This window comes from Lissotriton vulgaris, chromosome 2_1, assembly GCF_964263255.1.
Source record: "Lissotriton vulgaris chromosome 2_1, aLisVul1.2, whole genome shotgun sequence".
Lineage (NCBI taxonomy): Eukaryota > Metazoa > Chordata > Amphibia > Caudata > Salamandridae > Lissotriton > Lissotriton vulgaris.
Genome location: NC_141687.1, coordinates 291,813,053 through 291,829,659, shown reverse-complemented (window position 1 = coordinate 291,829,659; position 16,607 = coordinate 291,813,053). Strand labels below are relative to the sequence as shown.

Below are 16,607 nucleotides of genomic sequence, written 5' to 3'. Positions count from 1 at the left end.
ACTATAACTCGTGCCCCCGCAATGCACTGCTGATGAAATCACATATTACAACACTCATGACATGCTCAGTGACATCACTCATGACATCATCCAGTGAATGTGTGTTTATGTAAAGTATGAAAATATGTTTTTTATATATATGCCAAGGTGTATTGAAGTATGAGTGGGTGTAGGAGTGTCTGAATGGCTGATTTAGTAGTTGTAGGACTGACTGTATACTAAATGTGTGGGTTAGAGACTAAACTGTGTGAATGTCTTTATCAGTCTGTTAGATGGTGTGCAATCGGCTGCATGGCTTGGCGAGTAGCTACAGGAGTGTCTATATGGGTTATTTATTGGTTGTCTGAGTATCTGTATGGATGCCTGAGTGTCTTTGTGGGAGGGGCGGGGGGGGTGACTGTGCATAGATGTGTGAGTGGTTGTTTCACTAGGTGTATAGGTTTGAGAGTGCATATGGAAGCAGCTGTGTGAGGGGGGGGGTGTGTGTGTGTGTGTGTGTGTGTGTGTGTGTGTGTGTGTGTGTGTTGGGGAGTGAATGGATGTCAGTGGTGCATGTGTGAGTAACTACATATGTTTTAAAGCAGTATATGTGAGTGTTGGAGTATATAAATGACTATATGTGAGAGTGAGTGATTGCAAGAGTATCTGTATAGATGAGTGGGGGGGAACAGCGTTTATAATGCAACTTTTACCATGCAGTACCTTTACCATGCAACTTTTACAACGCAAGTCGTTACAACGACTTGCGCTGGGGGGCGCTGTAGGATAGGTAATAGTTTAATTTACTATCCAAAACCTTCCCTACTATCCACGGGGACTGGAGTTGGAATAGTAAATTAAACTATTCACTATCCAGCGCCCCCCAACGCAAGTCGTAACTACTTGCGTGGTAAAAGCATGCGTAGTAACGACATGCATTTGATGAGTATGTGTTTCTATCAGTGATTGTTTAAGAGAGTAAGTATGTGTTAGTATCTGTATAAATACGTGTGGTGGTGTGTGTACGACTGTATAAGCAAGGAAATGGGAGTGTGATAAGTTTCTTTGCATGACTGACCAGGTGTATGAGCAACTATTTGGGTCAGTGGCACTGTATGAGTGTCTATATGGGTATATAAGTGGATATATCAGTGGCTGTATAGATGAATGACTGTGTGTATGAGTGACTGTATGGGTTAGTGGGTGGATGTTTGTGTAGACGTATGACTCACTGAACAGGTATGTACTAACTGCTATTGTTCTGTCTATGGTTTCGATATTGGTGGTCTGTATTTTAGAGTGGGTGTATGAAAGGTATTAGTAGGGTATGAGGAGGTGCATCAGATCACGTGGATGATGTCATCAGTGATGTCACTGAGCATGTCATGACTGATGTAATATGTGACGTCATCAGCAGTGCATTGCGGGGTCGCAAGTTATAGTTAGTTCTACTAACTAGAACGGCTGAATTTCTATGGTTTTGTACGAGTGAAATCTCCAACTAACTATAACGTCCCTGAAACCTATGGTTTTTTCACTGAATTTTTAAGGTTTTTTAAATGCTAATTTCTAACTATGCCTACAAGGGTATGACATGTGAAGAACGAGGAAGAACAGCGCAGAAAGAAGCAAGGCAAATGCAGAAAGAGGCAACAGAAGTCCAGAAAGACTAAGAACAGTACAGGAAGAAGAAGAGATGGGTAGAAAGAACCAACAGAGGAGCAGAAAGTCCTCCTGTGCCCCCAACGTTTTGCTGATGGGTACTGGTGGTAACGGACTGACTAACCAGGCCTAGAGCCAGTGCTATGCTAAAAGACACTTAGAATACATTGAAAACACCTACATACACTAGGGAACACTATGCGCTGGGTCACCCCTGTGATTAGCATGACCTCCTCTGCATTTGCCATGAGTTAATGCCTGGGTCATTGCATGCGCACATGAGTAGTGACTGGATGATGAGAGTGCTGCAAGGAGTGTGCTTGGTGATTTTATAAGTGCTTGGGTTTTGGCGCAGTGATTGGATGAGCACATAGGATTGGCTAGGTGCTTGGAGGACTGCATAGATAGTACCCGGGAGATTACTGGACTGCATAGGTAGTCCTCAATGTATTGCAGCAGTGCATGCGTTAAAGTGACTGGGTCATTGCAGGAGTACATGGGTACTGAGTGGATAATTAGAGAACTGCAAGTAGAGTGTGTGGTGAACTTATAAGTGCTTGGCTATTGGAGGAGTTTTTGGATTGGTACATGGTAGTGGCTGGGTGACTGGAGAAGTGCACAAGGAGTGATAGTGAGTTTGCGGGACTGAATAGGTATTACCTGGGGAATTGAAGGAGCAAATGAGAAGTGTGTAAGTTGGTACAGGACTGTTTGGGTCGGACATATGGGATTGTAACAGTGATCAGTTAGTGCCTTGATCATTGCATGAGTACAGAGCTACTAACTGAAAGATTAGAATATTGCAAGGAGAGTGCCGGAGTGAATTTATAAGTGCTTGGGTTTTGGCGCAGTGATTGGATGAGCACATAGGATTGGCTAGGTGCTTGGAGGACTGCATAGATAGTACCCGGGAGATTACTGGACTGCATAGGTAGTCCTCAATGTATTGCAGCAGTGCATGTGTTAAAGTGACTGGGTCATTGCAGGAGTACATGGGTACTGAGTGGATAATTAGAGAACTGCAAGTAGAGTGTGTGGTGAACTTAAAAGTGCTTGGCTATTGGAGGAGTTTTTGGATTGGTACATGGTAGTGGCTGGGTGACTGGAGAAGTGCACAAGGAGTGATAGTGAGTTTGCGGGACTGAATGGGTATTACCTGGGGAATTGAAGGAGCAAATGAGAAGTGTGTAAGTTGGTACAGGACTGTATGGGTCGGACATATGGGATTGTAACAGTGATCAGTTAGTGCCTTGATCATTGCATGAGTACAGAGCTACTAACTGAAAGATTAGAATATTGCAAGGAGAGTGCCGCAGTGAATTTATAATTGCTTGGGTATTGGTGGAGTGTTTGGATGAGTACATGGTAGTGGCTGGGTGACTGGAGGACTGCACGGGGAGTGACAGTGTGATTGCTGGACTGCAGGGGAATTGACAGAGCGAATGAGTGTGTAGGTGGTTAAAGGACTGCATGGGTAGTACACAGGGATTGTAGCAGTGCATGTGTTAGTACCTGGATCATTGCATGACTACATGGGTAGTGACTGATGATTAGAGAACTGCGAGGAGAGTGCATGGTGAATTTATAAGTGGTTGGGTTTTGGCGGAGTGATTGGATAAGAACAAACATGTCACATCAGTCCCGCCGCCCACCCCTCCCCCCTCCTCACCACTCCGCAAACACACCGCCTGGAAGGTTTTAAGTTGGAGGATTAATTCCCCTTGAATACTGAGTGTCCTTGGAGACCAACTAGCCCAACAGGTACCTACTTGGCGCCACAGAGCTGTGTTGCAGAGAGGTGGTCCAAGGCCATGCCCCGTTTTACACCTCTCTGTACCTCCAGTAAGGGCCACAGAGCTGTGTTGCAGAGAGGTGTAAAAAGGTGCAACGCAGCTCCCTGGCTCATACTGGAGGTACATGGTGGGCTAGTTGGCCCCCAGGGACCCTCAGAATTAAAGGGAAATTAATTCCCCCCACTTACAACGAGCTAGGGGGTGCGTTTGCTGAGTGCTGCAGTTAGGGGCAGGACTTCCACAGCGATGCCGGCTTTTTAAAAATTTATTTCTACAAGGGGGGGCTGTGCGGCCCCTCCTTTTACATTAATTGGGACCCTGGGGACCCCATCCGCTGGGGCCTGTTTTTTTTTTTTTTTAAAAAGGCCATTTTGGCCCCGGGGACCCCATCCCTCGGGGCAGGACCACATTTTGATTTTTTTTTAATTATTTTTTAACGAGGGGGCTGCCTGGCCCCCCTCCTTAGGCCTCAAGTGGCCCCGGGGTACCCATCCCCCGGGACTGTGCCTCATTTTTTTTTTTTTTTTTTTTTTTTTTAATTGATGGAGGGGGCCACTTCTGGCCCCTGAGGGATACCATTTCCGTTGAGGACCGTGGGGGGGGGGCCCCAATGCCCCCACGGTCCCGCCGGCTCCCCGCCTCCTGCGGAAGCCGGCATTGCTTTTCCACAAGGGGAGCTGCTAACATGCAGCTTCCCTTGTGGACAAGCAATATCGTTTGGATTTTGTAAGCGAGAGCAGGAAACCTGCTCTCGCTTCCAAAATCCAAATCAGTGTTTGCTATGACAGGGCAGGAGCCGCATGGCTCCCGCCCGGTCATAGCAAACAGCAATGTCCCAGGGGTGAGCATCTTGTGACTCGGTTCTACCGAGTCACAAGATGGCTGCCAACACTTCCTGGTTTGGAGTGTAGACAGCCAATTAGAATAAAGTTCATAGTTGGGGGCTTCACAAACACTACTCGGCCGTAGGTATAGGTATCGAAACAATTTTTTGATTTTCTCAGCAACTACTGAACGGATTTACACCATTTAAAAAAAAAGAAAGTCGCTTTCTGAACCAAGCACTACCTTTTTGTCAAATTTGGGGTAATTCCGTTCAGCAGTTTGGGCTGTAGCCGGTCTCAAAATTTCCTATGGAAAATAACACAGGGAAAACGCGTTTTGGGACCCCCTTTTTTCTCAACCTCCGCTTGACGAATCACCCCCAAACTTTCAGGATAGGAGCTGTCCCGGATAGACTTTTTTGGGGGAGAATTTTGCCAAAATTCATCAAACTACGCCAAAGTTATTAGCAAATCAAAAAATGCTTTTCCTATGGAAACTAGGTTCCAACTATAACTACCTACTGGCAACTGCCAGTAGGTAATATATATACATGTATATATACACACACATACATTTGGGGACGCCAAACCTCTTTTTTTTTTTCTCCAACTTAACTCCCTTTACCTCGATCCACTTCCTAAACCCTAAAATTACCCTTGCCTCCCTTTAACTCTACTCACTCCAAAACCTTATAATTACCATTACCTCCCTTTGCTTCTATCCACACCTAAAATTACTTTACCCTCCCTTTATCTCCACTGGCTCCACTGGCTTCCTGGTAGACAGAGAGTGTATTTTAAATCACTCTGCCTGGTTTTTAAAGCCCTTCATGGGAGTGGACCAATGACTCTGTGGAAAAAGTTTGATTGGTATACTCCAGCGAGATTGCTTCGCTCGTCCTCAGCCAGATTGGTGAAGGTGCCCAACTTTAGGAGAGGCAGGTCAGGAGGCAGGTCCTTTGAAGTAGCTGCTGCCAGATTGTGGAACAAACTTCCCTGTGCAATTAAACAAATCAGAGAACTTCTCCCGTTTAGGAGACAGGTAAAAACGTGTGTTTCCGAAGATCTAGATGACCTGCTCGGCGGAAATCTTTCCCCATCCCCCCTCTATCTTTTGGCTGCTCAGCGCCAGGATACCTGCCAGGTGATAGTGCGCTTAATAAGTTGAATAAATAAATAAAAATCTCTACCCAACAGTAAACCTCAAAATAGCCCTGACCTCTCTTTACCCACCCTTAAGCCCTAAACCACCCTTACCTCTCTTTACTTCAACCCACATCTAAACCACTTTTTTAGAGATTAAAAAAAAGTACAAATGTGTTACTTTAGAAGAAGAAAACAAAACACCTTACCTGTGTGGTAAAGTATTATATGGGAAAAGTACAAGTACCTGCATGCAATTACCTGTGTGGTAAAAGCATGCATGGTATACGATCCGTGGTAAAAGTTGTTTCCCCAAGAAATAGTAGAATGTGTTTCAGTCAGATTTGAGGTGTTTTCTGTTTGGAGCAGTGAGTAGAACTAAACGGCATGAAAACTAAATTCATGGTCTTTAACCCTGCTAGAGATTTAAAAAACATGGTTGCATTGTAAACTCTCTGTTGGGACAGCTTCAATAGAGCAGGTATACAATGCTGACTATCTTGGGCTGAGGTAAACTCCTAGCCTAGACTAGTCCTTTGAGGTCCAAAAAGCTGACTGTACATTAATACATTATTAATTGTGATTGCTAAAGTTAGACAAAAAAACTTTCTCCAAGAAAAATTGAGATTTATAATATCAAGGCTCTGGGGACAGCTCTTTACAACGCAGAGATGTGGGGCAATGCTGATTGTAGCATCCTTTCTCACTCCGAGAATAAGTTCATTAAGCAGCTATTTGTGCTCTCAAAGAGTACACTCCTGGGCCAATTGAATCTTCTTCTGGCACTTAAGAAAATTTCCTGGAAAGTCGAGCTTCGGCTCTTATTGTTTTGGCACAGGATATGGACCTCAGGCTTATAGAGATTTACTCAAAGTTATACTAGCCCAACAAGCATCCAACGGATAACTGGGCTCATGCATATCGGATCCTTGCTTAGAAAATTAGGGCTGGTAACCTTTTAGGATGTACAAGAGAAGCTCACATCTGGTTGCAAAACATCAATGAAACTGGCCAATTGGCAGATGGTACAACAGGATGTTAAATGCAGTAGTGGGGGTACCGTGACCTTGGATTTTCTGGAGTTCAAGTGGTTTCCTACCTACGAGGACACCATCGACGGATCACCCTTACACTGGCCAAGAAACTGTTTACAATTTAGATATCAGACCCTACACATTATGACCTTCTGTGCTAAGTGGGCAAATGCGAACCACCAGAGAATAGAGTGAACGGCATGCAAGAGCCTCTAGAAGATTTGCCCCACTTTTGATATTTTGGTCCAGGGTACGATGTTCAGAGGAGAAAATGGCTACTACCCTTGTGCAGATCGCTGGGTATAAGGAGTTACCATGTTGCTACCAGGATCCTAAGATCAGACACCTTTAGTTTGGTGGTGTCTGAGGTAGTAATATACCTCCAGGCAATCTGGATATGGAGGTAAACGTCTATCTGTGCTAACAAAGCTATAACACCATTGGAGAGCCCCCAAGGGGGGCTAGGAGGTCTTCAATTATGCAAGGAAAGCCATGTTGCAGCCGAGGGGATTGATTTGAGTAGAGGAGTGTAAAATTCACTGAATAACACTAAATGTTCCTTTTGAAGGAGTGTCTTAAACAGTAGAATTGTGTCTTTCTAACCAAATCAATTATGTATTGTTTATTATCGTTTTTAGGTAGCTCTTCTATGTTTTCAGTTGTCTCAAACACTGATTTATAGCAAAATGTTACATACATTTTGATCTTACTCTTTATCTGAGAGATTAGATATATTGCACTAAACACTTTATTCCTTTGTGATGGCCAGTGGATTTGAGTCTCCTGTTACGGATACTTTCTGGTATCTTGGATGGTATAACGGACTCATCAGGAGCCAATTTAGGGCTATCCCTTTTTGCTTTTCTGGCACCTTGTATTAGTGTGTAGTTATTTAATTGAGGGTTCTCCGTTGGATCCATCAAACTATTTGCGGTAAAGTTCCAAATTTAAAATTGTATTAGTTCAATTAACATCACTGCAGCAAATTGAATTTTGTAATTTCTTTGTGTTTTATGAAAGTTTTATATTTGTTCACATTCATCTGCTTTATGGTTCTTTGAACCGAAATACAATTTTTAATGATGATTTGAGGAGTACTAGCTAGCTGTTTGGAGGTTCCAGTAGTTTAGTATCAGAAAGTGTGGTTGCTCAGTATTGAGGTAAATTAGAGATCATGTGGTCAGTATTCTACTCCATATTTCTTAGGGCATTTTCTGAGCGGCTCAGTCATCCTCAAAACTTTTTGTTCAACATGGACACATACAATTCATTGTATGAAGCTTTTCCCAAAAGTGTTTAGACAATCTTTCCATCTCCAACTGGGACAGACCACGCCGGTGGGGCGAATCGAAACGTTTCCAGTATTATGTCCATTCAAGCCCAAGAATTAGTCCAACTGGCCCCAAGAATGAGAATGCAAGCCTCATAATGAGCGGTTGCCATCACCTGAAGGCTAGTACATAAAAGTTGACAAATCTACCCTGGAAATGAAAGCTCTCTGCAGCATCCATCAATATTTCTACAATTTTGTGAAACCTTGGTGCTCAATGCTATGTGCTACACCCACTTTAGATTGTGGTTGTGGAAGTGAATCGCTCTTCTTTTAGCGCCCAGGTGTTTCCCACTGCAAGAAGTACCTGGAATTTTCAATTACATCAGCTAGATTTTTCAGGTGAGCATCAGTAAGACGACATGAACCAACTCTGCCGTGACAGCAGATATTTTTGGGCATGGTTCTTTGTGGAGATAGTGGATAGAGGTGGGAGAGCCCCTGAAAGCTCATACCAAGCTTGTGCCTACGTCTGACTCTGGCTCAGCTCAAGGTCCTGTTGGAACCTCAAACCCATTACGATACGAGCTTTCACGTGGCTTTTGCCTGCCTCCTTTCCTGTACACTGGATGTGGAGTTACGGCTAGGGGTGTCAACAAAGGGAATCAGGTTTGAGTCTTGAGATCAGCTCAACAGCCTGTGATTCTGGACAAATCATTTAATTGCCCCATCCCTATAAAGAATAAATGAGGACCTTGTGTAATGTAGCTAGTGCTAATCTAACGTGCTCACATACCATCGAGTTTGCTCAATATAAAAAAATGCACAAAAAGAAGAAAACAAAGCCTTAACATGAAGAAAGATAAATAGATAACCACTTAAATTGTGTGATCCTAGGCAAATATTTTAATTTCAGCAAAAACTATTTTCTTCATTATATCCTATGAAAACACTTTCAAATAAGTGTGTTCAAAATACCAGTTGTACAAAAACCTATTGCATTTGATTTAATAGACTAATGTTGCTCTATAATCACCTGCGCCATGTACAGGGTTTACATGACAATTGTCTTACCTCTTAGTGCACTGATGGTTCATATTTAAAAACTCTACCTTTTGATAAAATACGTTAGTACATATCGCTAAGGCACTGCACTGATGTGTTTTTAATTTAATTTTTTTATTTACTACATTGGATCGATATATGCAAAACAAAAAATAGTGTGAAAGTGTTTTTTTTTTTTAACCACTGATGTAGAGCAACAGGGAGGGTTAAGGTAGGGAAAGCAGCACAAAGGGTGTGGATGTGCAACACAGTGAGCATGGATTGGGAGAAGGAATGGGGGTGGGCAGAAGAAACACAGATGGCAGGGAGGGAGGAGAAGAAATAGGCGGCAGAACAACATGGAGCAGATGGGGAGAAACGCAAGAGCATGAATGCAAGGGGTGGAAGCACACTAGGGAAACTAACATGGAGGGAGGCGAGGAGAAGCACACTGCAACAGAGCAACACAGAGTGCAGGGGAGGAGAGACATAGCTGGAATATACATGCACTCCCACGGAGTGCTTAACCCAAAAGTAAAAAGTAGTGCTTAAAAAGCCACCAGTGGGAGTATGAAGGCCAGTCAATCAAGAGAGATGATAAAGAGGTTATGTACCAAAAGACGAGTAATCACAATCTTGGACACTAATAAGAAGCAGGCAAATTACTGACACGAAAGTCAACAAAAGCCAAGCAGTGGTTGGGCTCCAAGTCCTGTAAGTTCTTGGTAAGCCTGAAATAGGTCTTGCAAAAGGCAGCGCAAGAGCACTGTATAGTAGGGGAGATCTAAAAGAAGTTCCCTGAATGAGAGCAAAGGAAGGATACAAGTAATCCGATCAAAAGGATGGTAAATAAATTATGCTCCAGGGGATGGACAAATAGAATTAACGGGAGGAAACCCATTGAATAAGACTCGAGCATATAAGGGTGAAAAGAAAGCCAACAAATGGGAAGGAAAGTGGTGGCCCAAAGCTTATTTTACGTTTTTTGATTGGTCCACAAAACATATTTTACAAATACACATAAAAGCAGTGTATAGGCAAGACCCGAAAAGAAATCTTCAGAATAAGAACATACAAAATACTTTTCAATATTCCAAATTATCAGAAATTCAATTGAAAAGGAATATAAAATTGGCCAAATATTTATCTCAAGCAAAGACTACCACCTTTTTCAGATACTTGATTTGCAGCAGGTAAATATCAGAAAATATAAATAAATCAAGAAACATCTTCCAATCAAGTTTTTGTATGCTTAGGCAATGATATTAAACAATTTTAAAAAAAGGACTGAAGGGTGGGGGGGGGGGAGGCTTAGTTGATGTTATCAATTTATTGTCACTTGGACGTTCCAATTGACCACTTTTGTAGCAAGTGAAAAGAATATGAGAAAACTAATGTCAAATAAAAAAACAAATTGACTTATGGTTCTCTATTAAGTTGCAGCAGCAGATATAATCAATAAAATCGGTTTACAAAAAAAAGGACTGTTACATCGTGACTGCATTTACTAATATAGAAGTGAAGCTAGAAACATTACATTTTGATTAAGCCGTTTTAAGGATAACATTAAGATGACTTACACGAATGCAACTGAAACAGCAAAGCTTGGAACAGTGTGGGCAGAGACGAGCATCACGCAGCTTTTCCATACAAATAAAGCATCGGAACACCTCTGCAATGCTCTAGAATGATAAGAGGTAACAATATTAAAACTGTGTATCAAAAAATATTTACATTTCAATCTGGTACATGTGTATTGCCAGCAAATGAGTTTCACCGACAGTTGCAAACCCACAGGCTACCTCCAGGTCTACTCTTTGTTCTCAGCCTATGATTCTTATACATATTATGTTTCTGAATGCATTGTGCAACTGATTTTGTCCCTCTATCCCCGCTTGTAGGGTGGCTCCAATCATTTATGAAGCTTCCTGAAAAAAGTAACTATCTCATGGAACAAATAACCCTTATTTCAAACAATCTCCAAAGCCGAGACTTATTTCATGATCACTTGCCCTAGATGTGCATTTATTCCAAAAAGGAATTTAGATGTTTGGCACAGTTGAGTTCTACCAGGTGATGGACATCAAAAACTGAGGTGTGGGAGAAGTCATATCAACGAGTAGTAGCAGATGTGCAAAGATAAAATAGCCTGAACCAAATATAGCCTTTTTATTTGAAGCCTATAAAAAATGTTCATTGCCAAAATAATTAGGAATGCTTCGTTCTTAAAATGGCGTGTATACCCAGCAATGGTATGTCACAAAAGAACAATAGTTACTTACCTGTAATCTGTGGTTCTCCAGTATTGGTGTCTTTCATAGATTCACATGCCTGAATCATTCCCCGTCGTCTGAGTGGGAGTCCCACGGTACATAAAAAAGCAATAATATGCCATAAATATATAGTAAATACCAATAAAAACAAACCAGGAAGTAAAGTAGCCAAAGCTACAGTAGAAAAAACTTCCACACCTATGACTATCCTAGTCATTTTGTATAGTCCAAACTACAGCCAATCAGGCGCCAGCACCCACAAGAAGGTTCTCCCCAGAGGCTCAGGCTCTCAGATTTTCTCGCAAGGAGTGAAGGTAAACCAATAGCCTAAAAACCTCTATGGGGAGGTGGACGGGTTGCATGTGAATCTATGAATAACACCAATACAGGAGAACCACAGATTACAGGTAAGTAATTATTGGCACAGGGGGAGGTGTGGTGCTGCGGCCAGGGCGACTGACGCTGGAATCTGGGGATCACAGTTCGATCTCTGGCTCCGGCGGCAGGTTAGCCCAGCACCATGTGACTCTGGGCAATAGCTTGCTTAATCTTCCTGACGGCCCCCAGCGCCTAGAGACCCTTACGGGTGATTGTTCGCGCTTTCCAAATGTGGATTATTATTATTATTATTAATATTATTATTATTGTTCTTCTCCAGTATTAGGGGTGTCTTTCATAGATTCACATGTCTGAATCAGAGTAGCTAGCAGTACATATCCGTGCTAGGCAGACGCCCATGGTAGTCAAGCTTGTCAGCATACAAGTCATATAACAGTGCAAACTGAAAATACACATATCATTTTAAGCATAGCAGAGTGCAATCATGCAAGAATGTGTAACAAACAGAAACATAGGAAGCGTCTGACAGCAGTAAAAGGAGGTGGGAAACAGAGGCTCCCTTAGTTGAAAAGATTTCGTAGAACTGCTTGACCCACAGAAGTATCAGCCTCGCTGGTTGCCTCTAAACAATAATGTCCAGCAAATAAGGCCGTAGATGATGACATTGCCCTTATAGAATGAGCTCTAGGAGCTGCTTGCAACGGTCGTCCTGCTTGTGCATGGCAAAAGGCAATGGCAGTAGAAATCCATCTCGCAATAGTCTGTTTAGAAACTGCCTGCCCCCTACGAATTGCACCGTAGGTGATAAATAGTTGGTCAGAAGTGCGCAAAGCGGATGTCCTCTGCTGATAGAATTTAAGACACCTTTTAACGTCCAGCGTATGCAACGCTCTTTCCGCCGGTGTTTGCGGGTTAGGAAAAAAAGACTTTAGAATTATAGGTTCGTTGAGGTGAAAATCCAAAGGTACTTTAGGAATATACTTTGTAATAGTGCGGAGCATTACAGAGTCACTTGTAAATTGCAGGAAAGGATGGTGAACAGTGAAATCCTGGATATCACTGACTCTCCTGGAGGATGTTAAAGCCAGCAGCAGTGATACCTTCCACAAGAGATATTTCAGGTCGGCCTTGTGGATGGGTTCGAATGGGTGACGCATGAGTTGTGCCAGGACTACATTAAGATGCCACGCAGGAGGTGGACGGTGTACTGGAGGGAACATTCTAAAGAGGCCTTTAAAGAATTGTTGTATAATCCTCACAGAGTAAAGGGAATTGGTCCCATCCTGTCGATACCTTGAGATCGCAGCCAGAAAAACCTTCAAATTTGCGTGAGACAGGCCTGATCTTGCTAATTGCAGGAAGAAAGGCAGAATCTCTTCCGGCCTTGCTGTAAAAGGGTGAACCCCGGTTGAGCGACACCAGATGCAAAAACGCTTCCATTTAAGACTGTATGTATTTATGGTAGCGGGTGCCCTTGCCTTGGCCAGAACTTCTTTGCAGTCTTCCGGGATGTTTAGGTGGGCGAACTCACGGTATTCAGGCGCCAGGCCGCTAATCTCAGTGATGTTGGATCCAGATGGTAAACCTGTCCATTCTGAATGCTAAGTTTGGGATTAGATTCAACTGAATCGGTTCGCACTTCGACAGAAGGAGGAGCACTGTAAACCAATATTGGCGCAGCCATCTGGGAGCAAATAGAATCAATCTGCAAGGTTCCTTCTTCATTTTCCGCAGGACCTTGGGGATTAGTGGAATCGGTGGAAAAGCGTAGGCATATGTCAGAGTCCAATCTATCGACAGGAGAAGTGATCGTGTTCCTCCCTGCTTGTTGACGTAGTGCATGCTTGTTGTGTTGTCTGTTCTTACCAAAACATTGGCATCCTGAATGATTGCATAAAACGCCTTGAGTGCAAGAAAAATGGCTCTCAGCTCCAGACGGTTGAAGTGCCACCGCCTTTGTTGAGCAGTCCACTTGCCGCTGATTGTGAGACCCTGAAGATGCGCTCCCCAGCCCTCGAGAGACGCATCTGTAGTGATGGTGAGGCTTGGCGCATCTTGAAGGAATGCGCACCCCTGCTGGAGATGTCGCTTTTGTGTCCACCAGATGAGAGAATTCGGCATGAGCGGTGTGATCCTGATGAGATCTTCGAAAGTGCCGGAGACCTGTAGCCACTGCAGGCTCAGTTCTTCCTGAAGAGGTCTCATCCTGAGGTGGCAGTTTGGTATTAATGGGATGCAAGATATCATCATCCCCAGAAAAGACTTGTACAGTCGAACCGAAACTGACCTTCTTGATAGCAGATTCTGCGCCATGTGTTTTATCTTCATTTGCCTCTCATCCGAGACAAAAGCTTGGAGCTTTTGGGTGTCCAATGTTGCTCCTAAGAAAGCTCGTCTTTGAGAAGGTTTCAATTAGGGATTTGCCGAGGTTGACGGACAGGCCCAGAGACAAACAGGTGTAGACACTGTTGTAGATGATACTGTGCCACCTCGCGAAAACTGGCCTCGATAAGGCAGTCGTCTAAGTATGGGAAAATTTGGATCCCCTCCAGCCGTAGGTGCGCTGCCACTGGAGCCAAGACTTTCGTAAATACTCTTGGCGCTGACCGTAGTCCGAAAGGAAAGACTTTGAATTGGTAATGCCTGCCAGCCACCCTGAAGCGCAGGAATTTTCTGTGGCGAGGTAGAATGGAGATATGAAAATATGCATCTTACAGATCTAAGGTGACCATGTAATCTCAAACTGCCAAAAGATGTAATATTTCCTGAAGCGATAACATCCTGAAAGTTAACTTCTTTAAATACTTGTTTAGAGCGCGAAGATCTAGGATCGGGCGCCACTCTCCGTTTTTCTTCTTTATTAGGAAAAAAACCCCATTCCCCTCATCTTCTGAGGTACGGTCTCGATCGCTCCTTTTTGTATCATCAATCTGATTTGGGCAAACAGCTCCTTCAGGTGAGTTGGAGGTGGTCCTTTCGTTGGGACATTTGGAGGAAATTTCTCGAATTCTAGGGCATGGCCCCTGGCCACAATCTCCAGGACCCATTTGTCTGATGTTATCGACAGCCAATTGGAGTAAAATTTTGATATTCACCCTCCAATTTTTCCTCGAGAGTGGGGCAGTGGTGGTGGCAGGTGAAATGTCTCATTGGCGCTTATCCTTCCCGCGGGAAATTTGTCTTTCACTTGTTCTGGGTATAAGTAGACTTTCTCTGGCCGTAAGATTGGTAGCGCTGGGTGTGATAGCGCCGATTGCCTTGTCTGTAGGAGGATTGTTGGTTATATCCACCACTGTTGGAGGACGTTCCCCGTCCTCTCGCTCCTCGAAAGGGTGGCTGGCGAAATTGAAGGGTGCCCAAGGATTTTGCTGTTTCCGTATCCTTCCTTATCGTCTGTAAGGCTTCCTCCACTTGTGGGCCAAACAGATATTCGCCATCATATGGCATGTCCAATACCTTATTCTGGACCTCTTGTCTGAAGGAAGTGCAACGTAGCTACCCCTGCCTACGCAGAACCTCCTCGCCCGCTAGTTGTCGAAAGCCCGTTGAGGCTACATCAACTGCTGAATCAATAATCTCTTCTGAGATTCTTTGGCCTTCTTGTACGATCTTCAGCGCCTCTGCCTTGGATGGCTCAGGAAGGAGGTCAATGAATGGTGCGATGTCCGACCACATTTGTCGGTCATATCTTCCTAAGATGGCCAATGAATTAGCCGCTCGAACAGTCGTAGCCGCCATGGTGGAGACGCGCTTCCCAATAGAATCTAGGCGTTTGCCATCCCTGTCCGGCAGTGCTGTAACAGGAAAGGAAGGGTTTCTAGCCCTCTTTTGGGCTGCTTGGACAATTCAGAATCAAGCTTCGGCTGTCCAATGAGGCACGCAGGAGATTTGTCCGGTGCCCTGTATTTCTTTTCCATTCGTGGCAGGACTGGAGGAATGGATGCCGGGGGTGCCATGACCTTTATTCCCTCCTGCCAAATAAAGTCAATGATGGGTATAGGCTTGATCTCTTTCCTGGGCTGAAGTCATATAGAAAACAGTCCTGTTCCATGTGTTCCATATCAATATGAAAGCGTTTAGTTGCACGCTCCATCAAAAGGTGGAAGCTACCCACGTCCACCGGTGGTGAAATTAAGACAGTGAGGTGAAGAAGAAGGAGTTCGCACCTGGTATTCATCCCACTCCGACTCATCCTGTACTTCTCCTTCTCTTTGTTCCTCTTCATCCGAAGACTGTGGATCCACAGGCTGATTAAGCGGTGGAGGTGAAGCAGGATTTGCTGGTTGAAAGACTGGCACAGGCACTTCAGTAGATTCAGATGGTGGAAACCTTCTATAATAATCATCCAACATATACTGTAGGTTGGTAAGTAAAGCAATTGGCACCTTCGAGACAGGGACACGGTCTACCGGGGACGCCATTTGTACAGGTGATTGTAGATCCTCCTGTTCCTCTTCTTGAAATTTTACATTCAACTCAGAAGGACTAGTGGCTGCTCCAAATGTATTTTGAACCACATCATCCTCACTGTCTAAAAGCTGGTCAGGAACCTGCGACTATGTCTTCTGAGGTGAGATATGTAGGGGTGAGAGCTGAAAGCTGTTTCACGCCTTTGAACTAAAGACTGCTTTGGTGTAAAGAACACCGTAGACGGTGACCAGACCTGCAACGCAGTGCAAGATGACAATTGCCGCGTCAACGGTGTGTCCACCGCTGCCAAAGAAGCAAACGTCAATGGTTCGGTCGTCGACGGCACAGGCCTCGTCGACGAAATGGTCCTCGACGAAAAGGGCTTCGTCGACGGTAGAGGCTTCGTCGACGGTAGAGGCTTCGTCGACGGTAGAGGCTTCATCGACGGGATGGCAGTAGTCGACTCATCGGGCTTCGTCGACGGAAGGATTGTCGTCGATGGTACAATCTTAGTCGATGCCTTCGTTGACGGTGGTAACTTCGTCGACGGAGTGGAGCTCGCCGACGAGCCTGTCGACGGTATCTTCTTCGTCGACAGTAGAGCCTGACGAGGCGTCGACGACGGCCGTCGTCGACGAGAGAGGTCTAACAGATACATAGACCATAGTTGGTGAAGAAGCCGTCGTCGTCATGATCATCTGGGGTTTGGGAGATGAGAAAGTCACTGTCGCCGTAGATGTAGCGTCGACGGAGGTCTTCGTCGACGATAAGACAGAAGATGGCGTCGTCGACGAGAAAGAAGTTGCCTGAGGTGAAACTTTGTCAACTGTCTGAGG

The 16,607-nt window shown here is 44.3% G+C and overlaps 1 protein-coding gene across 6 annotated transcripts in view; it reads right to left on the bottom strand.

Annotated features, from left to right (window-relative positions):
- Nucleotides 1-16,607, bottom strand: part of TRIM37 (tripartite motif containing 37) — a 1,151,903-nt gene that overhangs the window by 1,079,388 nt on the left and 55,908 nt on the right. For all 6 annotated transcript variants that reach the window (XM_086954978.1, XM_086954980.1, XM_086954981.1 and 3 more), the window contains exon 2: nucleotides 10,330-10,431. In XM_086954978.1, the coding sequence (XP_086811104.1) occupies nucleotides 10,330-10,431 (102 nt within the window). The remainder of the gene's footprint in view (nucleotides 1-10,329; nucleotides 10,432-16,607) is intronic.